The sequence below is a fragment of the Dermochelys coriacea genome, chromosome 7 (genome assembly GCF_009764565.3).
Source record: "Dermochelys coriacea isolate rDerCor1 chromosome 7, rDerCor1.pri.v4, whole genome shotgun sequence".
Classification (NCBI taxonomy): domain Eukaryota; kingdom Metazoa; phylum Chordata; order Testudines; family Dermochelyidae; genus Dermochelys; species Dermochelys coriacea.
Window position 1 is genome coordinate 120282241 of NC_050074.1, and position 25933 is coordinate 120308173.

The following is a 25933-nucleotide window of genomic DNA, read 5'->3' on the forward strand; positions in this document are numbered from 1 at the left end:
TTACGAAGGGGATATTTTGGAGGTTCTGATTAGACATGGGCCTGAACCCATGATCCCACATCACAGCACCCCAAACTCTTCAACAATTCAAGTCCCAATCTGGAGCCAAATGATGTGGATCTGGCCCTTCTCCAGGGCTGACTGGCTAGTGGAGGGTCCCGTGCAGGGAGCAAGAATGCCAGATAACGGGGAGCATACCTTTGCATTAGGAAACAGAGAACCCAATGCCACCCAGTTTCGACTGGGTTCTTTTGCTCACAGTGTGGGCGCCTCCTTAAATTCTGGGATGGAGCTAGGATGCAATTGCTAGCCTCTGTTCTCCCTCTGCCACAGCTTGAATGACTGAGAGACTCTCCTCTTTCCCCAGGGTCTATCTATCTATATGCCAGTAGCATGCTGGGGTGTGTCCCTGCTCCTGTGAGAAGTAACGGGGGAAGCACAACTTACATGGGACTCCACACTTACCTAACGTCAGCTGAGTGACGTACACGATGACTTCAACGCTGGGCTTCAGCTCAAACTGGACCAGGTTCTGGTTGAGAGCATTAAAGAGGATTTCAACAACCTGGTGAACCAATCAGAGACATGTGGGGTCAAAATGGACAATAGTACCAGCACCACAGAACCTCTTGGGACACATGCAGTCTCTGTAAGCTAAAACCTAATCAGTCCCGCAGCAGGGAGAATGAGTGTAAGAGCGGTGGGAGGCATTTGCAGGAACTCAGTGTTGTTCCATGTGATTCCCCTGGCACAAAAGGTGAAATTTTAAGATCCTAGGGATATGCTATGATGTTTTTACTGGAAGAGAAACCAAGACCTGTAGAGTCCAGAGTTTAAGACCAGAAGGGAACTCCAGATCATCTAATCTGCCCTCCTATGTATCACAAGAAAGCTAGACTTGGGTAGGAAGAAGATCCTTTGGGATTCCCCTCATTTTCTCCTAATCAACACTCTTGGGGCCTGATCCAGTGCCCGATGAAGTCATTGGGAACCTTCCCATTGAGCTCAATGGAGGTTGGATCAGACCATGGGTCACTAGACCATTGGGCCAGCCTGGAGACTCTCCTTTCCCCCCCTGTTTCCAGACCTGCAGCTCCTGTTAAAGTAGGGGTGGGATCTAGTCCTGAAGGCTGTTTAACTCCCAGCCCATTCCCTCTGCTCAAATGATGGGGGACCTGAAGTGCAGGCTCCTTGTGGGCTGGCAGTCCAGCATGCTGCACAGTGACGTTTCCGTGGCGGTGTCACAGCACACAGATCATTGTGTTGCAATGGAAGCAGAATTCGCAGAAACCTGTGATCGCTGCAGCATTGCACTTGTCCCTACCCTCTATGATAAAATTCAACCGAAGTCAGAAGGATCCCCACACATGGCTTTCCAAACCTGCCTTCGTGGATCCCTTAGGCACACTGAACTACACACTTAAGAGACCGACCTTGCTGGCTTTCAGTTGGCTAGTGTCATCTCAGAGGGATGACTTTGCTTAGCAGGTAACAAGATCTTCTAAAGATTCTCTGTGGTCCTCCAAGTTTCTTAATGTCTAGTTGCACCAGAGAGAGAAAGTTGTGGGATGTCTCCCACGAAGCTTGTGCTGTGTATCTCGTACACAATGGTGCACCGGAGAACATTAGCCAGAGCTAAGCTGCTTTCTCCTGCAGCATTTCACTCCGTGTGCTTTTGTAGAGCTGATTTAATCACTTAGAAATCCTGGTGTGAAAGTTTTAGCAGCCTGGTGCTGCTGTTTCTAACTCTCCTCTTGCCTGAACATCGCAGTCTCTATTCATCACCGTAATTACCTATTTATCTAAATGGATGGATATTGTAACTTCCAAATATAGTTTGCATGCGCTGATTGCTATTGCAGAATAAAGAGGTCTCGTACCAGTCATACACAAGCAGAAGAGCCTGATTTATTTTTAGTGAGTCTCAGTACATTATCTCATTGCTTTATCCTCTCTCCTTCTGTTACTGTCAAGCATGTAGGGTATTGTCCTCAGGCCACAATGGAGAGGGTACGACCCGGTGGCAGGCACTACTGTAACAGGGTCTCACCACTGGGGGCGCTATGAACCATGGCATGAAAAAAGTTATGCAGCTCAGCTTCCTTAGAATCCCTCAATAAGCCATTGGGAAAGGCTATTTTTCTTTTTAAAATGACCTTGCTAAATGAGAAATTTATGGGGCTCCAGCTCTGAAACGTTCCCAGTTCCCCAAGCTCGCTCGAAGTGGCTTCCAGTGCTGCCCAGACTCCACATCTGGGCTAGGGTCTATCTGAACGTGGGATAGGCTTCAAGTCCAATAGCTGCAGTTGAACAGGAGCACTTCTTTTAGAGAAACATAAAAGCCCCAGGAGGATTCTGCATGCAGTGTGTGTCCATGCAAGGTGTTCTCTGAGCTTAGCTGCATTCTGTGCTGTGACCCCCGCTGCTTACCTGCTCCAGATCGCCTTCATGGCCTTTCCTCCTCTCCGTCGTGTTTTTGTGGGGTAGTATGAAGAGCTCAGCGGAGGTGGGCAGGCCAGGAAATACCGCCACCAAAATCTGCTCGTCAGGGATACCAGTCACCTAGGAAGAAGAGATGGCAGTGGCATTCGAAGGTCACTCAGTGCCTTTTGGTCCTGCCCTCTGTTCTTTCATCCTGTTTCCTTCCGAAGAACTAATTAAGTGGGGGACAGCGAGCTCCTACCCATTGTCTGGGGAGCTCAGGTTCTGTTATAGGTTACATAGCTCTAGTGAGCTGCAATGTCCACTCAGTAGGACCTGTGACAGAAGCTCTTGTACAGAACCACTCCTCCGCCTTAACCTGTAGAGCAAAGGATGGGCCTGACCGTACCCATGGATCCAAAGAACCCAACCTCTGCGAGGTTTAAATACAGACCTACAGTAGATCCAGATTTTTGTACATCTCCTATCTTTATAAAAGACTGACTCAAAAACCCAGATCACAGCAGTCTGTTTCGGCACACCCACTGCTGCACACTCAATTGATGGTACCTGAAAAGGAGGGTATGAACCCATTATGCACTTACAGATCAGGTTTCTGGTCACCCAGATGCCTAATTTTCATGCATAGATGGCTGTCTAGTTGTGTCAGCTGCGTGCGCGCTCACTTTTGTGGGCACCATCAGTTGCATGAGCATAGCTCAGAGGTTGTAGTTGAATATTTGGTCCCAACAGGACACAGAGACAAGTATTCTCAGATTATTTCTATTTTACTTTGCGCCTTCCGGTGCTTGCAATACCAGAAAACAGTCAGGAGGTCTTTTTTTTTTTTTTTTGCAAAGTGACTCTGAATTTGGTAAAGGGGTAAAAGTTCTTGTTTCGTCAAATGAACCACGTTTTCTCACAGTGTGAAAATTAAATTGCTGAAATTCCACCAACGGCCAATTTTCCATGTAGTTTTGCTGCCTGTGAGAAACAGCAAATAGGAATGTTAAAATGTAAAAAAAATCACTTTCTGTTTCCAAGAACAGCAGAAAATAAATTTGAAGGAAAAGTACACAATGTTTCTCTTGCTTCGAGCCCATTACAATCAGGAATTTTTGCTTTGATCTATTACCTGATGAGACATAAAAACATCCCTGGCTGCTCGATAGCATTACTTATTCCATGCCACTTTTATTGTTTTTGCAAGAATTCATGAGTGTTATCTCAGAATGTCCTGGTAAAATCCAAATGAGGGTTAGTTACATGCTGTCTCAATAAAGTCCCTCCACCTCCTGCTGTTTTAATAGAATGAGATATTCTTCACTTCCTGTCTCAAACAGTTAGCTAGTGTTGATATGTGCTCCACTCCACAGGAGGCTAAATATCAGTTGAAAAGACATCTCTCTCATTCCAGTACAGATATAAGATAGATAAGATCAGTGGTGAGCTGGAACCGGTTGTTAGATTTAGAAGCCCTTTTAGAGCCAGTTGTTCTGCGAGGGAGAACCGGTTCTAAAAGGGCTTCGAAATTTAACAACCGGCCAAAAGTGGCGCCTTAGGCACTGACTCCCTGGGTGCTCAGGGGCTGGAGTCCCCATGGGGAGAATTTGGTGAGTGCAGAGCCCCCACTGGCAGCTCCCCGCCCCACCCCCGGCCCCAGCTCACCTCCGCTCTGCCTCTGCCTCCTCCCCTGAACACGCCGCCCCGCTCTGCTTCTCCACCCCCCCGCCTCCTCCCCGAACACACCGCCCCGCCCTGCTTCTCCGCCCCCCCGCCTCCTCCCCGAACACACCGCCCCGCCCTGCTTCTCCGCCCCCCCGCCTCCTCCCCGAACACACCGCCCCGCCCTGCTTCTCCGCCCCCCCGCCTCCTCCCCGAACACACCGCCCCGCCCTGCTTCTCCGCCCCCGCCTCCTCCCCTGAACGCGCCGCCCCGCCCTGCTTCTCCACCCCCCTCCCCGCCTCCTCCCCTGAACGCGCTGCCCCGCCCTGCTTCTCCACCCCCCTCCCCGCCTCCTCCCTGAACACACCGCCCCGCCCTGCTTCTCCGCCCCCGCCTCCTCCCCTGAACGCGCCGCCCCGCCCTGCTTCTCCACCCCCCTCCCCGCCTCCTCCCTGAACACACCGCCCCGCTCTGCTTCTCTGCCCCCCGCCTCCTCCCCTGAACGCGCTGCCCTGCCCTGCTTCTCCACTCCCCCACCTCCTCCCCGAACACACCACCCCGCTCTGCTTCTCTGCCCCACGCCTCCTCCCCTGAACGCGCTGCCTTGCCCTGCTTCTCCACCCCCCCGCCTCCTCCCTGAACACACCGCCCCGCTCTGCTTCTCTGCCCCCCACCTCCTCCTCGAACACACCACCCCGCTCTGCTTATATACAGAGAGAATAAAAAACAGAGGGGAGATTTTTTTTCCACCAAACGCATCCGATGAAGTGAGCTGTAGCTCACGAAAGCTTATGCTCTAATAAATTTGTTAGTCTCTAAGGTGCCACAAGTACTCCTTTTCTTTTTGCGAATACAGACTAACACGGCTGCTATTCTGAAACCTGTCATTAGGAAAAGTGTTGAGTCAGGAATCAATGAACCAACATTGGTATGTCGGAAAGTAGGCCTAATAAGTGGAAAAAATAATGAGGGGATGGGACTAGTCCACCCACCACTTCCCCTTGGCGTCCTCAAAGATTGGCTACTGGAGCAAGCTTTGCCATCACAGCTGCCACCCCCACCATCCCCAGGGACCGTGGGCCTTCATCATCCTGAGAGCCGTCCTAACCAGACCAGGCCAGAGAGAGAGACCCAGATGATCACCTCCACCAGCTTCAGCTGAATCCTAAACGCCACCTAAAATATGAGCTTTTGTGCCCCTACCTACCCACCTGTCCTTTTCTTTGCCTACCTTATTTCTTCCCTTTCCTTTGTCTTTCCCTCTTCCTTCTTGCTAATAAGAGTCTGGTTTAACCCACCAAGCCTGCATATTTTGCAACACGGCTGTAAGCTTGTGACCAGAAAGAGGCAGCTAAAAGTAATGCCCTACGCAGCCTGATGCTGGTACAAGTCTGTCAGGTCTCAGAGTGGCTGACAAGACCATGTGCTGGGCTTGTGTTTTTGCAGCAGTGAGCTTGCAAGTCAGAGTCAACACCAGAGACAGAAGCTGCATTTTCCATCTTTGGTGTTCTTTGCTCTCCCACTTTTGTGCGTTTGCCTTGGTTTATCTTCTAGAAAACGGGATCGGACTTTAACAACAGCTTCAGCCTATCTCAACTATCTTCTCTCTTCCTCCAAAGGACAGCTACTACCCTCTTTAATACCATCTAAGAGACTCTCAGACATGTTTTTTTTTTCCTTCTAATGATTTTCTCCAACTAAAGGGAAGTAGAGCCAGGGACATTGTTAAAATAACAGCCTTATTTAATACTTCACATTTCAAATGCTTTTAAGTGTTTTTCCTTTTTTTCTGTGTCTTCAATAAAAGGTGAAGGGCTTTTTAATGGTGTGTTTGCCAAGCAGCTTGAGGTCTCTGTATGCCAGTCCCTGAATCTTGTTTAAAACCATTTTATGTTGGACAGGGCCTGGATCATGTTAACTTATTTGATTCTTTGGGCTCATATATCCCACCTAAATTAATACAACAGACAGGAAATAAGGAATATCTTATTCTATTAGCCACTTTACAAATATATTGTGTTTGTAAAGTGCTTTGGGATACTTAAAAGTTGAAAAATGCTGAGTACAAATCCCCTAATGCATTTTGTTTTACAATTGCTCAGCGCATTAACAGCCTGCTGGTGACAACTCCAGAACGATGGCTTCATTATGGCTGTTCTTTCCCATCCTTTGCTTTTTTTAGCTATTCCGCTATGAAACTCTCTGCATTTTAATTGCCTTTCCATAGTTTGGGAAGGAGAATGGGAACTAGGCACTCACCTGCACTAGAGCTCGCTTGACCACTTTGCTAATGTCTTGTCTCCACTCAGGGATGTCAGGATTGTGGTAATCCAGATTGGGGGAAAACGACAAGAGCTGAGACTGGAAATACTCTGTGGATATAGAGAGAATAATAATAATACTTGGACAGTATATAGGGCCTGATCCCATGCCCAGGGAAATCAATAAATACTCCCATTGTCATCAATGGCTTTGGATTAGGACCACAGTTCCTTTTGTCAAAGGATCTTAAAGCCAAAGAGACAGACCAACACGCTGCAGGACAGAGATACACAGACAGAAGAATATACTGCACTTATAGAGGCCTTTTATCCCAGTAGGAAAGGGAAAAGGAAAGAAAGGAAAAAAGAAAGCACTAAGAGAGCAGGGTACATGCTCCCTTCATCGTGCTTTGGGTTTGCAGTTTGAACATCTAACCCTATGGTCTGCTGCTTGCAAAGCTGGCACCCGGTAAATAAAGCAGGGTCAGGATGAAATTTGCAGCCAGTGCCTCAAAATGGGTTTGTTTGCTTGCACTTGTCATGCAGTGTGCTCTGCAGAGCAAACACTGACTGTCAGGAATGCATTTTTCCAAAAGCAGGCATTAGCTGTTTGGTCTCCTGTAACGTTGCAGGAATGGTTAATACCCCAATAAATCAGACACCAATAGTGCTAATGACACACAAATCCAGGGAAGGCTATTCACAAGACACTGCAATTAATTGATAGCTAAGGTGGTGGCATCCCAGGCTGGTTTCAATGACAATTTTTTTTTAAAGTACCCAAGCCCAGACCGGTCCTTTGGCCTGCACTGTAATCTCCCCATTGTTGGCACAATCCCCTGCCTCTGGACGTGCCTCCCTGTATCTCTCTGACTCATCCTTTCTTTTCAAGTCTCGTCTAAGGTATTGCTCCTTCCTGGCCCACAACCCCCTAATGTCTCCCTCACTATGCTATCATGTGGCTCTGTAATTCTAATGCAACACCACAAAGTCTAACAGGATGCACTGGGATGTCTCAGCCTCTGATGCCCTGAATTTGGCTTTCCACAGTCAACAGCAGAGCTCCCTCAGTTGCAGATGTAATGACTCCCTGGATGTGTTTGGACTTGGGGCCTTCACCATCACAGCTTAGATGTCTACCACTTGAGCTAAAGGGATAACTCCATCAGGTGGTAGCAGCAGTAGGTTGTTATCCTCTAGAGGACCAGCCACTGCCAGAGGACACAACACAAGCTCTTCCAGTACGTTAGGGAGTCAGGTTTCCACCACACCTAGAGCTTGTGCCCCTGAGGGCCAGCGTTGGAGGAATTGTTAGCCATGCTGCAAGGTGTGAATTTTAGGGGGCTATTTTGTTTTCTTTTGAGATTTTGGTTTCCAGGTTGGCTTGTTGACTCTGAGCATTTCAGACCAGCGTTCTTATGGAGGGTGAGATGGATTTGAGCCATTATGATGTCTGGAGGTTTCAATAATTAGCATACAGAACCCAGGTGAAGCAGCCAACATTAAACATAAACTCTTTCTGGAGCAGGGACTTCTGGGGCATTTTGTGATTCACGTGTGTACTTTGAGAGCATCATGGAGTCCTGGCTCTGGTCAGCAACTCTAGGCACTGCCACAATACAAATAAAAGAATGTCAATAATAATTTCCCAGGGTGGCCTCAGGGCTTGGACATGGACTGGGACTTGGAAGACATGGATTCCTTGCTCTGCACTGGACTGTTGGGTGACCTTGGGCAAGTCACATCCCTGTTCTGTGCCTCAGTTTCCCCCTTGGTAAAATGGGGACAATTATATTGACCTCCTCTGTAAAATGCTTTAAGATGTACAGATGCAAAGCCTATAAAGAGCTGGGTATTATAATACGCAGGTAAATTAACTTGACAATAGCATCAATAAGGAATGCCACAAATGTTGCCATAAAAAACACAGGTCTTGTCATGCTTTTAATGGCAAGGGCTGTCCTTTCTTTATAGGTGCCATAGCATTATTAAATAAAATACACGTGATAGAAAAACAAAAGGCAAACAAAGGCCAGGCCTGCACTACAAACCTCGGTATGAGTACATCGCTCGTGGGCATGTAAAATCTATACCCTTGAGAGATGCAGTTATACCAACCTATGCCCTGGTGTAGACAGCACTCTGCCGACGGGAGGGCTTCTCCTACTGACATAGCAGCATCTTCACTAACATGCTATGGTGGTGCAGCTGCGCCGATGCAGCTTTTTAAGTGTAGACCTGCCCAAAGTGAAACCGACTTTTGTATGGTGAACTCAACCCAGCCTCCAAGTCTTCTGTCCTTAGTACAGTGGTTCCAACCATCCATCCAAAACCAGACAGCCCGTTCATATATGACATCTTCCACCTTGGCTCACATACAAGGGATCAAACTGGTGATCTCCAGCACTAAACGAATGAGCTACTACAGCTTGACTTTAGGAGTTCCACTTTGCTAGATACTGCTCTAAAAGACTCATATCCTTTGTGTATTGGGCACAGAGGGGCACCTCTAACATATTCTCCCCAGTGGGTTGCAGATACTCAGCACGTGTTCAAGCTCTGTTGGATTCATTTCCTGAAGAAACTTATTTCCCAGTTCCAAAGACAACGATTTCCCAGAAATTTACAATGCCTCTGACCACAGTTGAAATGAGGCTGATTAAATACAGATTTACTTACATAGGCTAATAGTAACTGTGTGCTATTAAATCATGTTAGCAGATTATTAAAATCCATGGCATTTCTACAGCTACACAGTTGATAAATACATATTTATCTGGTTATTAAATTTCAACAGCTAGCTTTCTAGTAGCCACATGAGCATTAATTCAACAGGTACTCATTGGAATGAGACAAACATTCAGTGCAACCTCCACCATCTGACGTGCACATATATCAAAACCTTGCTGTCCGAGCAGGGCCATGTTCCTGACGTTAGCTGGTGAGAACTGGATAGTGGAAGCTGAGGGCGGCACAGGGAGAGAAGTCTGTGATGTTCTGGGGGTATCCCCTCCATATGCCTGACCAGGACTCTGGAATGGCCCCGCTGTGAATCCAGTCCAGGATTTGTATTGTGCCCAGTGCAGGCAAGAACTGCCAAGGTTCAGTAAGTGCTGTGTGGATTCCCATGCAGTGCTGATATGAGCTATAAAGCTCAGAGTTATGTATCTTTACTGTGAAGTTCTAGGCCCAGATCCTCATAAGAACATAAGAACGGCCATACTGGGTCAGACCAAAGGTCCCATCAAGCCCAGTATCCTGTCCTCTGACAGTGGCCAATGGCAGGTGCCCCAAAGGGAATGAACAGACAGATTATCATGAAGTGATCCAGCCCGTCACCCAATCCCAGTTTCTGGCAAACAGAGGCTAGGGACACCATTCCTGCCATTGATGGACCTATCTTCCATGAATCTATCTAGCTCCCTTTTGAACCCCGTTATAGTATTGGCCTTCACAACACCCTCTGGCAAGGAGTTCCAGAGGTTGACAGTGCGTTGCCTGAAAAAATAATTTCTTATGTTTGTTTTAAACCTGCTACCTATTAATTTCATTTGGTGGTCATTTCAAAGGTCGTAAGGTACCTAAATCCCATTGATTTCAAATACGCCCTTGATTACAATGGGAGTTAGAGGATCTGGAGCTCAGTGCCTTGATTTTTTTGAAGTTCCCAGTAACCTGGGAAATAACAGAAATAACAGGGTGGAGTCCGAGATCCAGAGGAAGCAGTATAGCAATTTAACTAAAGAGCTTTGCTAGATGGATTTTGTTAATGTGCTTTAACCAAATCGCTCCCTCTTGGGATCCTCGCTCAATCAAACCTGCTCTCTGGTCTCCTTTACAATTGGGGAAGCTGGCCAACAGGCCCCGGAGTCAGAGGATCCTCCAAACATGTCAAGCCCTGATAATCCAGGACCTGGTCCCTGGGATAATCAGTCTTGTCCTGTACTGAGATTCAATAAGGAAGCCACTGCCCGCTGTCTTCCGCTGGACTCTGGAAGACCCTTGGGTTCTGCCTGCCCCCTGCTTGAGCTTTGCTTGCAACTGGTGGAGCATACCATGCACTGCGATGTCCTTGGTGTCCTGGAGGAGGGCACTCCCAGCAGAAACTTGCACCGTGATGGTGTTCGTCCCCTCAGTGGTGAAGGTGTAGGAGACGCTGCTTTCTAGGGTGATGAGGGGCTGCAAAAGCCAAACACAAGCAATGACAACAGAACCGCATTCTAGGCCTGGGGTTACAGTATCTTCTTGGACTCACAGAAATGACACATGGAACTGCCCTGTGGAGCCATTTTATCCATCCCACCACCAGCAAATACAGCATTGCTTCTCAGGGCTTTCTGCGTTTATACATATCTCAAGTCACAGCCCTTCCCAAACTTCCCTTATGGAAACGCTCCTGCAGCCAGGTACATCTCTGACTATTGCAAATGGTTCCTGAAATTCAGCCTAAAAGTTTCCGTTTGCTGAACTGCATCCCCCTTCCTCCTAGTTATACCCAAGTACAGTACAATGAGCAACTCCATAGTTGGAGTGACAATATTTGCAGAATGCAGTATTCCTTCCTCCCGCCCCACAGCTCTTGGTTAGCCAAGCGATATACAGAGATGGCCTTGAATGAGAGTTTGGAGCCAGGTCGGACCCCCCCATACTTCCCCCAAAATATCCAGACCCAAGCAATGGCAGTCATGCCTAACTCAAGCTAGATGTTTAACTCTGCCTAGCTATCTCAGTAGCACTGAGGCCCTCATCACTGTCGTTTCTGAGGACTTGACATTAATACATGGATCATCACAGCATCCCTGCGAGGGAGCCAGGGTGGTGTAGTGGCTGTACCAGTAGTGGGGCTCAGGAGACTTGCATTCTACTTCCTGCTCCACTAGTGGGTGACCTTGGGCAGGCGGGTTTGCCTCTGTGCCTCAGTTTCCCTATCTGTAAAATGGAATTAATGACACTGATCTCCTTTGTGAAGTGCTTTGAGATCTACTGATGAAAAGTGCGAGGCATTATTATTATCCTAAATAGAGATGAGAGCTGAACCACAGAGAGGTTAAGTGACAGCCAAAGTCACAAGGGGAATCTGTGGCAGAGCCAGGAATCTGACCCCTTTGTCCCACTACAGTGCCTTGGCCACAAAACCAGCCCCTTCCTCATAAATAAATCCACCCAAACCCTTACCCCTTTCCTTCACATCTCTCACATTTTATTCTCATCAGAGGGTCAGTTTGCCTCCATGGGATGAGGTTAATCCTTTATTTCACAGCAGTGGATGAGTCATGCCATTTGACTAGTCAAATCTGAGTTTTATTTGGCATGGCTCAGGCTAGCAGTGTTTGCTCTCCTTGGGGAACGCAACCTTCCTTTGCTCAAGATGCAAACACTGCTAGCCTGAGCCATGCCAAGTAAAACTCAGATTTGACTAGTCAAATGGCATGACTCATCCCAAGCAACTCACCAAGCAACGGCAGGCAGATCCCCTTAGCCCAGATGTTTTGGTCATACAGGACTCAGAGACCGAGTGAGTGAACTAGTCTGGTCACACTAGTCCTATAGTGTTTATGCCTAGGAGCTAAACACTCACTACATAGGAGCAGAAGAACAGGGGTGCTTCTAAACCGCAGGGAACATTAGCAATTGTCTACAGGTTACCAGCCATGATTCCATTCCAAATAACAGCAGCTAATGTTGTCTTCAAACTGCCTTTTTCTTGTGTGTGCCTGTGCTGGATGTTGTTTATTAAGGCTGATTTCACCTGCATCATGTGTTTTAACATTCAGCCAATTCCTTCAATTTAATTCAAGCGGCAAGGCTGGGAACTAACTCTAAATTAAATCAAGTCGTTTAAGGTTCATTGCGCAAACATATTATAGACAGCCGGACACAGTTATTAAACCGAACCTGTGTTAATCCAAGCAAACTGGCCTTTGGTTATAATGCAAAAGCAGCAGACCAGCATTCACTACAGTGGCTCTGTCAGTGTGTGGGGGGGAAGAGAGAGGGGAGAAAATGAGCCTTGTCCAGGGTCTGCTTAATATGGAAGTTGTTCTGCAGTGGGGCTCTTTAAAGAATGGGTTTGAGTGTGGGGCAAAGTTTGCCGTGCACTGTTGGGATTGCAAAGCTGCATATGAGGCGTTAGGTGCTGTGACACCTCGGGGCCTAGATTTACCCTTAGATCTTCTCGAAATGGCAGGTGGCCCGAGCAGGAAAGGGATGTGCGAGTTTGCGAGCACAGGGATATCTCTGGAACTCCCAGCAGAATCCCTGGGTAAAGCGCAGCCTGTCCTTCCTTGGCTTTCGCCTCCAGCCCCAACAGGGAGCAGCTGGTTCAAGGATGTATAAATTACCCCCAACTCTAAGACAGCAGGCATGTATCTCAGATGCAGCCCGTAGCTGTACTTTGAGCCAATTGTTTCTAAGAAAAGCAGCCTTTTGCCTTGAATTAGCTGCAGATCCCTGACCTACAGCTGTGCACATTAAGCAAGGATTGGAGCAGGATCCCACATGCCCCGTGACCTGACTTAGTGTAACCCACACACCTCCTGGGTGTGGTGTTCTGTCCCATCTAGTGGCAGCGAGACCACTTAGAGTGACATCTAAAATGAGTCTGCTTTATAGCCTTAGCTAACAGCCAGTTGGCTTTTGGCTCACGTGGTAGAGGCTCATGCACTAAGCTCCCGAGGTCCCAGGTTCGATCCCACCTGCCGATGACCGGGGTCTGTTGGTATTACATTAGCATAATCCTGCAGTCGCAGGTACTGATGAGACAGCGGCTGGAAAGCCTGCAGGCAGGAGGTATTTCACCCAGAGAGTGCAGCAGGAGCTCGAAGCCAGCACGGCCGTGGTGTTGCAGCAGAGCCGAAGGGCTGCGCTGGAGGGCAGAGGGCAGTTCTGGAGCGTGCCGGGATTTGCATATCTGGGAGCCAAATGGGCTCCGCAATGCAAAATGGCTCATGCTGCCTTGGCTGCGTCCCTCTTGGTAGCGTTCACGAGAGGATCCAGATAATGCTGCTCAAGCTTGAATATCCATGGAGCTAGAAGGGGTCGGTGCTGCAGAGAGGAGCTAAACCCTATGCTCCTCTCCCTTCTGCCCCCACCCCTCCGAGAGCCCCTTCCCATGCAAAGGTTGCTAAAGAGGGGGGAGGTACTGCTGCAGAGGGGCAGATTCCCCCTTCTGAAGAGAGGGGCCCCAAGCTTTGATCCCAGGAAGAAATGGATGGTAATAGGGTCAGCTCCCCCCCCCACCATCCAGAACCTCCCGCCAGGAGTCTGTCCTTCTGCATAGGCCTGGTGACTTCCCCCCTGCTGACACTGGCCCTGCAGGAGTCTTGCACACCCTCTGCAGTCTCTCTACAATCTCCTGAGCTTCCCCTCTCCATCACATCCTCCTGGGGCTCTTTGTAGGGCCATCTCCCTGATCTCTGCCAGGTGTGCCTCATTCTGTCATCAGGATTGGCTAGCTCCAGCCCCTAATGGCCGAGCCACCCTGGTACAAGGACATAGAGAAGAAAAAAACGATGAGTCATCCTTGTAAAACATTCACCATTTCCGTCAGGAAGAGTCAGAAAATGCATGATCCCTGAGTGCGAAAATCCATTGTGCAACCATGATCAGTTATTTGCATTCTCCCCGGTAACACCTTATTATTACCCCTGTAGCTGTTGTTGCGCAAGACCTAAACAAACACACAGGGGTTGTGTTAAGGCTGCAATTTTCCGAGTCACCCCTCTGCATTCAGAGTGCCCTGCTCATTTACTATCACACGTCAGAGTTTGGGAGAGAGAGTCGGTGCCAGTGCCGCATCTCTGTATTCCCTTTGCCATCTGTAAGCCAAGTACTGTGAAGCAACAGGGCACGATTCTGGGGCATGGGTATTGTAATATATCCTGCTTTCAGGGCGAGGATGTAGGCAACAACTGGCAACGGATTGAAGTCTACAGGCAATTCTGGATCCCTGGGTTGACACAGGTGAAAGTGACACAAAATGACACCTTCTTCAGAAAGCCAACCCCAATTTTCTTAACAGAATCTGATGAGGCTAGATAGATGACTAATCATCTTGCTGTATTACTAGTATTAACTATTTTTACTCCATGCATTTCTAAAGTATCCCTCGCCATGGCATCTATATCGGCCTATACTGTCCATGGGTTCGAGGTTACACCGAACCGCACAGGATTCCACTGGAAACCAGTCACTTACAGATCTGAGATTCTGCAAACAAACTGCAGAACTGTTAGAGCTGAGAAGAGATCTTCAGCCACTTAACTCCACTTTCCCATCCTTATCTTATTTTTAAAGGGTCAAATGTTCATACCCCATTCTTAACATATCCTCCAGTTTTGCAGGCACAAATGACTGCAGGCACAATTTTCAACCTGCAATTTATACTGCTTTGATGTCTAAGGTTATGTCTTCCTAGCAAAAATAGATGTATTTTTACATCAAGATAGCTAACTTGAGCACTTGCCTTGATGTAGTTAGTCAAGATCAATCCCAGTTGGGGAGTATAGCTAGCTCAAAGTAAAAACCACACCTTTTATGCCGTGAAAACATATGCTTAGTTCCTGACTGCACTTGTGAATCAGGGATGTCGACACAAAGTGACCAAAAACACCTTTGTACTGGTGGACACAAAATTGCAACCACATTATTTCTCTTTGCAATTTACACCTGCATAAAAGGAGGGCAGTGTCTGAAACTGTAGCCCACAGGTCTCTCAAACAATGGAACCTGCATTAAAGAGCATTTCCAGTAGGCAGTCTCCTGATTTATTCCTTTAGAAACATCTCCAAAATCTCCTGTAGAATTCATTCCAACTTTTCATAAAGAGATCCTTTGTAGAAGGCAACTGATTTTTGCCAATCCCTTTTCTTAAGAGAGGTTTCACTTTTATCTTTAATATGTGCCTATGGCTCTGAATAATAGGCATTGTCAGGCAGGAACAGTTCATTGGGAGCCTAGCTTGAATTTCTAGACAGCGATAGTTACTTGAACACCAGCGGCTTTAAAGTACTGTGTTGGAATCCAGCATTATACACTGTATACTGGTATATAATGGAAACACCGATGGTTACTTGAACACCAGCAACTGTTAAATCCTGTGTTGACACCCAGCATTATCCAGTATATAGTGGTATATAATTTTTGTTAAGTTGCAAGCAAACTCTGGTAATAACAATAGTCTGCCAAGCACAATAATAAGCAGTGGCAAAAATGTAATGACTCCTGCAACACCACCACAAGGGGGAAAATAAATCACAATGAGCAAAGTTCAGATACCAAACAAACCTTTTTAGATCCAAGGAAAAAAACCCAGCAAGAGTAGCATGTTTTCATTGCTTCAAGCCACTGAAGTAAGTACAATATGATAAAAAGGGACCGTACCTTGGTGTTGTTACCAAACCACCAGAAGTAGGTAAGGGTGCCCGATTGACTTGGCCATACCACCGCAGTAAGGTTGACTTCCTTATTCCTAATGGCAACGAAGGGTACGTTCAGATGGACATGCTCCACTGGACCTGCAGGAGGTGATCTCATTATTACAGGCATCTCAGTAAGTCCTCCCTGAGCAACGTTCTACAATGACGTAAAGCAAAATGCTGTCCTTTTTGAAGTCAATGGAGTTCCACCAGCATAAATTTGGTGCAATGGAGAAGTTTACTTAATGACAGAAGATGATACCAGATTAACAGACTCAAATTCTTTGTTGAGCTTTTATAGGGTTGCATCATAGGAGGCAGGTGTGCAAGCTTCCCCCATGCAGCCTAACTACCGTGTCAGACTTGGAGCTGGGATGCACGAGCTGTTAGGGTTTTACAGAGTGATTTAGACTCTCTACCCATTAAAACCTTGGCCTATTGGAGCCAGTTGGAATGATGCTTTTTATAACGTGGACATCTGTCTGCTAGGAACCAAACTGAAACCCACCAACTCATTGCACAGGTCACCAAAGAGCTCTCAAATAGCTAAGGATTTCAATCTCACCAGCTAAGCTGAGTACTGTAGGTGAAAGAGCCCATAACCCATTACCAACCGTCCAAGCCATGTCGGATGGACAAATTTCCACCCTTGATTAAACAAACCTACATAGCAGGGATGCACAAAATCAGTCCAGCTAGGGTTTTATATGGTTGTTCATCATCATTGTATCTGAGCACCAAGACACATCAGAAAGGACCTTCCAGCCACTCTTTTAAACTGAAAACAGCCCTCTTTCTTCATGATTTGAAACCAAAACCCCAGATGTTTTCAATATTATTAATAATAGCATTCCAGAAGTGCCCAATATCCACAGTTATGGTCTAACGCCACATTGTGCTAGGCGCTGTACAAACAGAACAGAAAGATGGGGCCACCCCAAAGAGCTTACAATCTATTACAAGACAAGAGGTAACAGGTAGCTACAGACAGACAGACAGAGGAGCACAAGAAAACTATGACACAGTACTGTTCAGCATAATAGCCAGTGGTCAGAGTTTTTTGTGGGCGTCACAGCATAGGATGGTTTTAAGGAGGGATTTGAAGGAAGAGAATGAGGTAGTTTTGCAGAGATCTATAGGGAGATTTTGACAAGTGCAAGGGGCAGAAAGTACAAAGATACTAATTTGAAAATGTAACTAGTGATTGATGAATATTAATAATATTTGACAAGCGTCTGAACTTGGTATTAACTGCATCATGAAGCAGAAATACCAAAATGCTCCAAGAACATTTATGCTTGAGGTATTCATGATCCGATCAAAGCCAGGTACTAATAAGAGTCTGCTGTGAGTGTTTGGTCTCGTGAGATTTCCAGAGCAAAGAAGTTTGAATAAGTCTGGCCAAGCATTTAAACTTCTTGCTCCTTTTTGATCAAGAGCTACACCTGGGAACTTTTGGGGGTCAGCTGTCATTGGTAGTATTTTCTTCTCTACTTTTGGTAATTATGGGCCATCTTTATCTTTCTATAGTAAGGATTCTGAGAAGAAGCATGAGCCGAGAGGTTAACCAGCTAACCTCCCTTGCTTCTCGAACGGTCGAAAAGGTGACGATGCAGCAGGAAATCTTGTCACAGCAGCAAATGGCCAGAAATAACTCTAGTGATCACTCCCAGTGCATGAAAATTGAGAATTCAGTTCCTCGCCACAGAAATAAAAAGAAGAGAAAAAAACAGATGGAGAAAACGCTAACGTTATTGGTTGGAACTTCAGCTTTTTCTTCATCTGTTCCCCCCCCTCCTCTTGCTTTATTTTTTTGTGGGGGATTGAATTTAAATTGATAATTGAGATGCACTAGGCATGCTGGCATGTTGCTGATTATGTCTTATTGGTGCTGTTCAGATCTGGTAGTCAGATGGACCACTACTGTTAGAGAGGAAAGGTGGGTTTGTGGATAATGCTTGGCCTGGGGATAAATAGAGCTAGGTCTGATTCCCAGTTCTGCCACAGACTCCCTGTGTGACCCTGGGCAAATCACTACATCTCTCTGCCTCAGTTTCTCCTCTCTCCTTCATCTACTTGGCTTGTAAACTCTTTGCAGGGCAGGGACTGACTCCTACTATATGTACGTACAGCACCTAACACAGTGGGACCCCAGGCTTGGTTGAGGCCTTGGGTGCTGCAGTTATCTCCTTTTGAGGGGGAAAACAAGGTAGCCAGACATCAGACCCATGTACTAGCTTTCCAGGAGTGAAGGAGTTGCCCCAGTCTCTCAGTTGCTCAGAGAACACAGGTTCCAGGCCTCAATATACCCTGAGCTGGGGTGGAATGAGGAGGCGAGTGGCGGGTGGAGGTGACAGAGGGGGGCCTGGCAGAGGAGTAAGGAGGTGAGCAGCGAGCCAGCAGCAGGATGAGGAGGGCAGGTGCGGGTCTGGCTCCGAGTGAGGGAGTGAGGAGGCGAGCAGGGGTGTGTGTGATGAGGCGGGAGGCGAGTGCAGGGGTGAGGAGGCGGGAAGCAAGCAAAGGTGGGGTGAGGAGGTGGACAGGGGGAAGGGGGTGAGCAGCGAGGGGAGTGGGGGGGGAGCCCTGGCGGAGGAGTAAGGAGGTGAGCAGCAAGTGGGGGAGTGAGGAGGGACACAGGAGGAGGGCGGGGGGGTGAAGAGGTGAGTGGTGGGTGCATGGGCAGCAGGTAGAGCCCTCCCTTTGTGGAAGCTAGCCCCCGACCCCACCCCTTCTGCCCACAGCCCCCCGCAGGCAGCTAGAGCCCCGAGACCCCCTTTGCCTGGAGCCGCAAGCCCCCCACCCACAGAAGCCCCGAGCGCCCCATGCCAGCCGAAGCACCGAGCCCCTGCACCTGCCTGGAGGAGCCCCGGGCCAGCCGCAGCTCCCCTCCCCTCCCCAGACCCAAGCCACCCAGATATGTTTTTCATTATTATTTGGACTTCTATTATGTCAAAGCATTTTTAAATTTACTTCAGAATTATTATACAGACAACCACTTTGACCAAAAAAGCAAAAGAAACAATAATAAAAAAAAGACAAGAATGTGCCAAGCACCTTCTTTGTGTTTCTATTCTGTTAGGTCCAGGAAAGAATAGAGATAATTGTGGGTGATTTTTATTATTGAGTCTGCAAAAAAAAAACCCAAAACCTTACATAAAAATAAAAAATTTTAGAAAAAAAAGTGACAGTGCGGCCTCCAGCCAGGGTTGGTGGCTGCACTCTGAGGCCACCAGAAAAATCGTTGCAAAAATGCCAAGTCTAAACTATCTCTCAACCAGTGGGTCGTGACCCCGAAGCTTATGAAAGGCAGTTGGGGGGTCGTGAGGCAGTGAAAATTGTATTGTAATCTGAGGCAAAGAAAATCTCATTCACCCACTCCCCATCCACCCTTAACCCTTCAAGATCAAGTGCTCTTTGTCAATCTCTTAAAACATACACAAACACACAAGTTGTATAGGTTTAACATTAATAGCGTTGATACATTTTTTGGTCTTACTTAGATAGCAAACATAAAGGGGTTATGCTAGCTTGAGAAACACTGGTCTGTAGCCCATTGAGCTAGCTTTAGCATTTATTTTATTCAGCTGTAATGCAAGTAACCTCCAGGCCCGTACCCTGTAAGACACTAGCTTCTGCACTTAGTATAAGGCTTGAGGCCTATGAACTTTGGCACAGATAAATGGCCTAATGATCACCCCTAAGTTTTGGGGAACTGGAAATAGTGTGTGTAAGAGGAAATTGTGTCCATAACAACACCAGCCAACCACAGGAACATGAGCTAACATTGGCTTACACTGACATTTAACCTTTCCAGACTACTGTACCCCTGTTACGAGTCTGATTTGTCTTGTGTACCCCCAAGTTTCACCTCACGTAAAAACTACTAGCTTAAAAAATCAGACACAAAAATGAAAAAAATACACACTATTCTTGAAAATTTGCTTACTTTCTCATTTTTTCCATATAATTATCAAATAAAGCAGTTTGAATACAAATATTGAACTTATTTTTCAGTTTATAGTATATAGAGAAGTATAAACAAGTCATTGTCTGTATGAAATTGTAGTTTGTACGGACTTTGCTAGTGCTTTTTATTTAGCCTATTGTCAAACTAGGCAAATATCGACATGAGTTGATGTACCCTCTGGAAGACCTCTGTGTACGCACAGGGGTACGTGTACCCCTGGTTGGGAACCACTGGGATAGGATATCTGCAGATATCTGACCACAAGAGTGCCATGCGAACAAATTGACATATATGATAATAAGTTGAGATCATTAATATACTGACCTTTAGGAGAAGAGCACCCTAACATTAGTAGGGTGAGGAAATACAAACAAGGAAGAGGGGAGAAATTGCTACTGAATATGCATTAGACATAGTGGCATCAGTGTAACATGTTATAAAAAGTTATATCCCAGCCTGCGGGCTGGAGGAGAGAGAGATGTAACCCTTGGGAGGTGCCAGAATGGTACCCACTGGTGATGAGGAGGAAGGTGATGGTGATGGAGAAGATAATGGCTAACATTTCAGGTTGCTCTGCAAGGGATGGCGTGAGTATATGGATGTTCAGATGTACATTTTGTATTGTCTCTACCTGCCTTGCTGGGTGAGAGTATCTGTGACTTTGCTAAAGGTATTAATAAACTATTGTAAGCACAGAAGGGTTCCTAAAGTGTGAGTGTTGCAACTGTGCACATTGGGGTTCCCAACTGAACAGTAATTTTAATAATACTGGGCCTGATCTTGGGACAAGAACCTGTCAATCCTCAAAGTGATAAATGGGAATTCTTAAGTAATCAATATAGTTAATACATAATCTTTAGATCAAGCTACACGTCTTAAGGCACAGTGACGGGGTCTAAGAGGACACGGGAGAAGAAGACAGAGTGGCTCAACAGGGCTACGTTTTTATTTTTATTGGCAAATCCAATAATAAAATTAAATAATCCCTGAGCAATGGGCTGCTATTACTGGCTAACAACTACTTTTGTTAGCTAATGACTCAAGGTGATGCCAAGAGCAGTTAACGCTCCAATAACTGTCCATGTCTAGTTGGCAGCCGGTGTCAAGTGGAGTGCCCCAGGGGTCGGTCCTGGGGCCCGTTTTGTTCAATATCTTCATAAATGATCTGGAGGATGGTGTGGATTGCACTCTCAGCAAATTTGCGGATGATACTAAACTGGGAGGAGTGGTAGATACGCTGGAGGGGAGGGATAGGATACAGAAGGACCTAGACAAATTGGAGGATTGGGCCAAAAGAAATCTAATGAGGTTCAATAAGGATAAGTGCAGGGTCCTGCACTTAGGATGGAAGAATCCAATGCACCGCTACAGACTAGGGACCGAATGGCTCGGCAGCAGTTCTGCGGAAAAGGACCTAGGGGTGACAGTGGACGAGAAGCTGGATATGAGTCAGCAGTGTGCCCTTGTTGCCAAGAAGGCCAATGGCATTTTGGGATGTATAAGTAGGGGCATAGCGAGCAGATCGAGGGACGTGATCGTTCCCCTCTATTCGACACTGGTGAGGCCTCATCTGGAGTACTGTGTCCAGTTTTGGGCCCCACACTACAGGAAGGATGTGGATAAATTGGAAAGAGTACAACGAAGGGCAACAAAAATGATTAGGGGTCTAGAGCACATGACTTATGAGGAGAGGCTGAGGGAGCTGGGATTGTTTAGTCTGCAGAAGAGAAGAATGAGGGGGGATTTGATAGCTGCTTTCAACTACCTGAAAGGGGGTTTCAAAGAGGATGGCTCTAGACTGTTCTCAATGGTAGCAGATGACAGAACGAGGAGTAATGGTCTCAAGTTGCAATGGGGGAGGTTTAGATTGGATATTAGGAAAAACTTTTTCACTAAGAGGGTGGTGAAACACTGGAATGCGTTACCTAGGGAGGTGGTAGAATCTCCTTCCTTAGAGGTTTTTAAGGTCAGGCTTGACAAAGCCCTGGCTGGGATGATTTAACTGGGACTTGGTCCTGCTTTGAGCAGGGGGTTGGACTAGATGACCTTCTGGGGTCCCTTCCAACCCTGATATTCTATGATTCTATGATTCTATGATCTTAAATGCAGTTGTGCTTGATTCTGAGGGAATTACAAGCATGATACAAGATTCGAGGGACATTTTTCTCTTTCACACACCTAGCTCGGAGTTTAAATTCGATCCTCTCCACAGGCTCTTGGCCATTTGGAAACTTTAGCTAAGGGTACCCCTCGGGGAGCACAGCAGGAGGGAGAGAAGGTGTATTTGCAGGCTGAAGGTGAAGATAATTGAGTTTTATGAACTTCTGTCAGGAACTTGGATTGAAGGGTATAGAAGTGACTGCAACAGGAGCTCTCAGACTAGGTGGTCTAATGGTCCAAGCACAGGGCAGAACGCTCCGATCTCCTGAATTCTTATCCTGGGTGCTACACTCATTCACTCTCTTCTGTGGCATTAAGAAAGCCACTGAACTACTCTGGATCTCAGCTGCCCAATGTGTAAAATGGGATTAATGATCATGACCTCCTTCACTCGCATTTGTGAGGATAAAATAGCTAACGTTTATCAAATACATTAAATATGGAAAGCACTATACAAGTACTCACATATTATTAATGTCCCAGAAAATGTTGCAGGCCTAATGGCTTTGCGATATTTAAGCAACATCGCCAATCCCAAATATTCAAAAATCATGAGACACAGACCCAAAAATCAGGATAATAAAAAAAAAACAATATATTTGGAGTTTGGATCCCATTTTCAAGCTTTTCCTTGAAGCCATGAGGCCTAGAAATTTACTTGATTTCAAAATGAAAGCTGAGATTTTAACATAGTCACATGATCTTTGGAACTGGGGCTTTCAGAAAAGAGCAAATATCAAGAGCAGAGGTTCATAGAAATCAGGATTTCTGTCCCACTGAAAAGTCCAATGTTTCTGTATTTGTTTTCGTCCCATATTGAAACATACTAAAATAAAAAAACTTTTTCTAACATGAAAAGTTCCAAACAATTTTGATTCAGAAATGTTGAAATGCTTTGTTTCGAGTCATTTCAACTTTAAACTGTATCTGCCTCTGTAACTGTTAAATCAGTTTTTAAACCAGTTCAGTTAAACTGTTGCAAACCCCTGTTAGTTTGGTCTCAGGGGGTATGTTTTCACTGAACAACTAACCCCGGTGATCCACCCCTGGGTCTGAGCAGCCAGGTTAGTGTAGCTCAGGTGTGAACATGCCCACAAAAAAGACCTACCCATATTATTGCATCCTCACTGTTTCTACACTCGCCCATGTGTGTCTGGGGGGACATATCCCATGGTTCTTTGTGCTGAGAGGCTCTAGGATTTCTTCCCAGACAACAGTGTCAATTGTGGGAGAACTTGGGTGCCCTTTGGGAGGAACTGTGGGAAAGGGCATTGGAAGACTATCAGCATTCAATTGATTTTGCCTCATTCTTCTCTCAGTGCCAGGCACCCTGGGCGGACCACATATCCCATGACTCAATGAAGTGAGACTGAGGTGCATCATGGGAGATGCAGATCAGCGAAGGAGTCCATAGGAGAGAATGGAGGTACAAAGCACCCAAACTGCAACTCCCATAGGCACCACAACATCTTATGTTGATGCAGTTTAATGTTGAATTGACTTGAAACCAAATGTTTTGGTGCAGTTTAACAAACTGAAAGGTTTCAACTCATGTTGAAAGAATTCATATCAACATATTTCATTTTGATTGCCTGATGAAAAATCAAAAAATGTTGTCCACGGAACACTTTGAGTTTGTGGAAACCACATTTTCTGTCGAAAAATCATTCTGATGGAAATTTTCCAACCAGCTCTAATCCTGAGATTTACAATAAAATCACGAGAAGTGGTAACATTATTTAATTATTTCCTGCAGTGTTTTTTTATGGATCTTTTTCATAACAGCAATAAGCCAAGCCAAGGCAGTGTGTATTTCTGGGCATTTATATTGCTCCTTCAGAAGCTTGTCTGCATCTCTTTGGTCTAGAAACTGATGGGAAGACTGGTGAGACCAGGTTCACTTGTGAGCTATGTAGCATTTTCTGCAAAGTTGGAAATACTGATGGAATAAACCAATCTTGAGGTGTTTTATCATTTTCAGAGCTATCCAGAACCACAAAGTGAAGCAGCACATGAGAATGAAATATAAACATCACAAACAGCAGCTAAAACGACCTGAAGTTTTTCAAACCCTAAGGAAAGGTTTGTGGAAAAACTGGAAAGCGTCCAGCGGAGGGCAACAAAAATGATTAGGGGGCTGGAGCACATCACTTATGAGGAGAGGCTGAGGGAACTGGGATTGTTTAGTCTGCAGAAGAGAAGAATGAGGGGGGATTTGATAGCTGCTTTCAACAACCTGAAAGGGGGTTCCAAAGGGTATGGACCTAGACTGTTCTCAGTGGTAGCAGATGACAGAATGAGGAGTAATGGTCTCAAGCTGCAGTGGGGGAGATTTAGGTTGGATATTAGGAAAAACTTTTGCACTGGGAGGGTGGTGAAGCACTGGAACGGGTTACCTAGGGAGGTAGTGGAATCTCCTTCCTTTGAGGTTTTTAAGGTCAGGCTTGACAAAGCCCTGGCTGGGATGATTTAGTTGGGGATTGGCCCTGTTTTGAGCAGGGGGTGGGACTAGATGACCTCCTGAAGTCCCTCCCAACCCAGATAGTTTATGATTCTATGAAAGGTTTGAGTTGTGTTTTGAGGGATTGATTCATACTGTCTGAAGTATGTTCACCAATCCCCTGCATGCAGAGCTGGCCCTTTAAAACCCCTCATTGAATGTGTGGAAGGAGGATCTTCTTTGACAAGGCAGTGAAATTCACCCTGCAGGTCAGGAGGCTGCTTAAAGGGCCAGGAGTGCATGAGCTCTGAGCCAGGTATACAGGCCGGGATGAGATGAATCCTCAGGTGACCGGCCTCACTGAAGTAAATGGGAGTTTTTCTATTGGCCTCAGTGAGGCCAGAATTTCACCCCTACGGTTTAGCGCCCACATCTACTTACAGACCACGTGCAGGAAGAGGACGGCAGTGTCGGAGCCCAGGCTGTTTTCGGCGTAGGCCGTCACCTGAAAGATCCCAGTGCTCTTATAAATGTGCCTGATGCCCTCCTCTATGGGGCTGAAATTAGCATAGGACATGGCAATACCATCTCCGAAATCCAGCTGGATGTTTGTCCTCTGGAGATCGCCCTGCAATGGAGAGCACTGTGGTTAGGAACTCAGCTGAGAAGGGCGATTGATGTTCCACTCCATACCGCTGCTCAGCTTCACTTTGTTGGCCTGAAGACAACCCCGGCACATGGCAAAATGATCTCTGCCAAGTGCTGCAATGCCCCCAAACACAACCAGCACCAGCTCCAGCTCGTATATTATATCTATTATATATCAGAATACCCAGAACAAGATGGACATTAAGAGGTCTGAGCAGATGCTATCCTCCCACCCCTGATCCAGTGGTTCAAGGGGGGAGAATGCCACTACAGTGCTGCTTATGAGTCGCCCAGTATGTGTCTATATTGAGGGCAGTTGAGATGGGAAGAGCTGCGTAGATGGCAGGTTATGTCTCTGCTGGAGGATTAGCTAGGAACGCCTTCCAGGTGCTGCTGGAGTGCACTGCATACATGAAGAAGAGGGCGTACAAATGAATGAACAGCAGCAGACAAGAAATCCCAGAGACTTAGACCTTGTCTACTTGCAGAAGCTGCAATGGTTTCATTTAAATCAGTTTTTAAACCAGTTCAATTAAACAATTAGTTAGTTTGGTCTCAGAGGATGTTTTCACTGAACAGTTAACCCAAGGTGATCAGCACCTGGGGCTGAGAAGCCAGGTTAGCCTAACCCAGGCAGGATGCGGTCACAACAAAGCCCTTCCCATGTTACTGCATCCTCACTGTTCCTGCACTCGCCCGTGTGTATCTGGGGAGGCATATCCCATGGTTCTTTGTGCTGAGATACTCTAGGATTCTTTCCCAGTCAACTGTGTCAATTGTGGGATAACCTGTCTGCCTTTTGCAGGGAATTGTGGGGAGGGCATAGGAGGACTGTCAGCCCTTGAGTGTGTTAGCCTGCATCTTCACTGCAAAGTGGGCAGGTTCCAGCCTCAGTTAAACCAGGGTCCTGGGCTATAACCTATGCTCCCAGCTAGGTGAGCTTGCCTGAAATTA

At 46.5% G+C, this 25933-nt stretch overlaps 1 protein-coding gene across 1 annotated transcript in view; it reads right to left on the bottom strand.

The window, feature by feature from the left end:
- The window catches only part of SORCS3 (sortilin related VPS10 domain containing receptor 3), a 498155-nt gene that overhangs the window by 11595 nt on the left and 460627 nt on the right, over positions 1-25933 (bottom strand). Inside the window, exons 19-24 of the mRNA XM_038411611.2 lie at positions 24773-24959; positions 15730-15863; positions 10404-10527; positions 6347-6459; positions 2431-2562; positions 466-565 (exon numbers count right to left, since the gene is read on the bottom strand). Coding sequence (XP_038267539.1) covers positions 466-565; positions 2431-2562; positions 6347-6459; positions 10404-10527; positions 15730-15863; positions 24773-24959 — 790 coding nt within the window. The remainder of the gene's footprint in view (positions 1-465; positions 566-2430; positions 2563-6346; positions 6460-10403; positions 10528-15729; positions 15864-24772; positions 24960-25933) is intronic.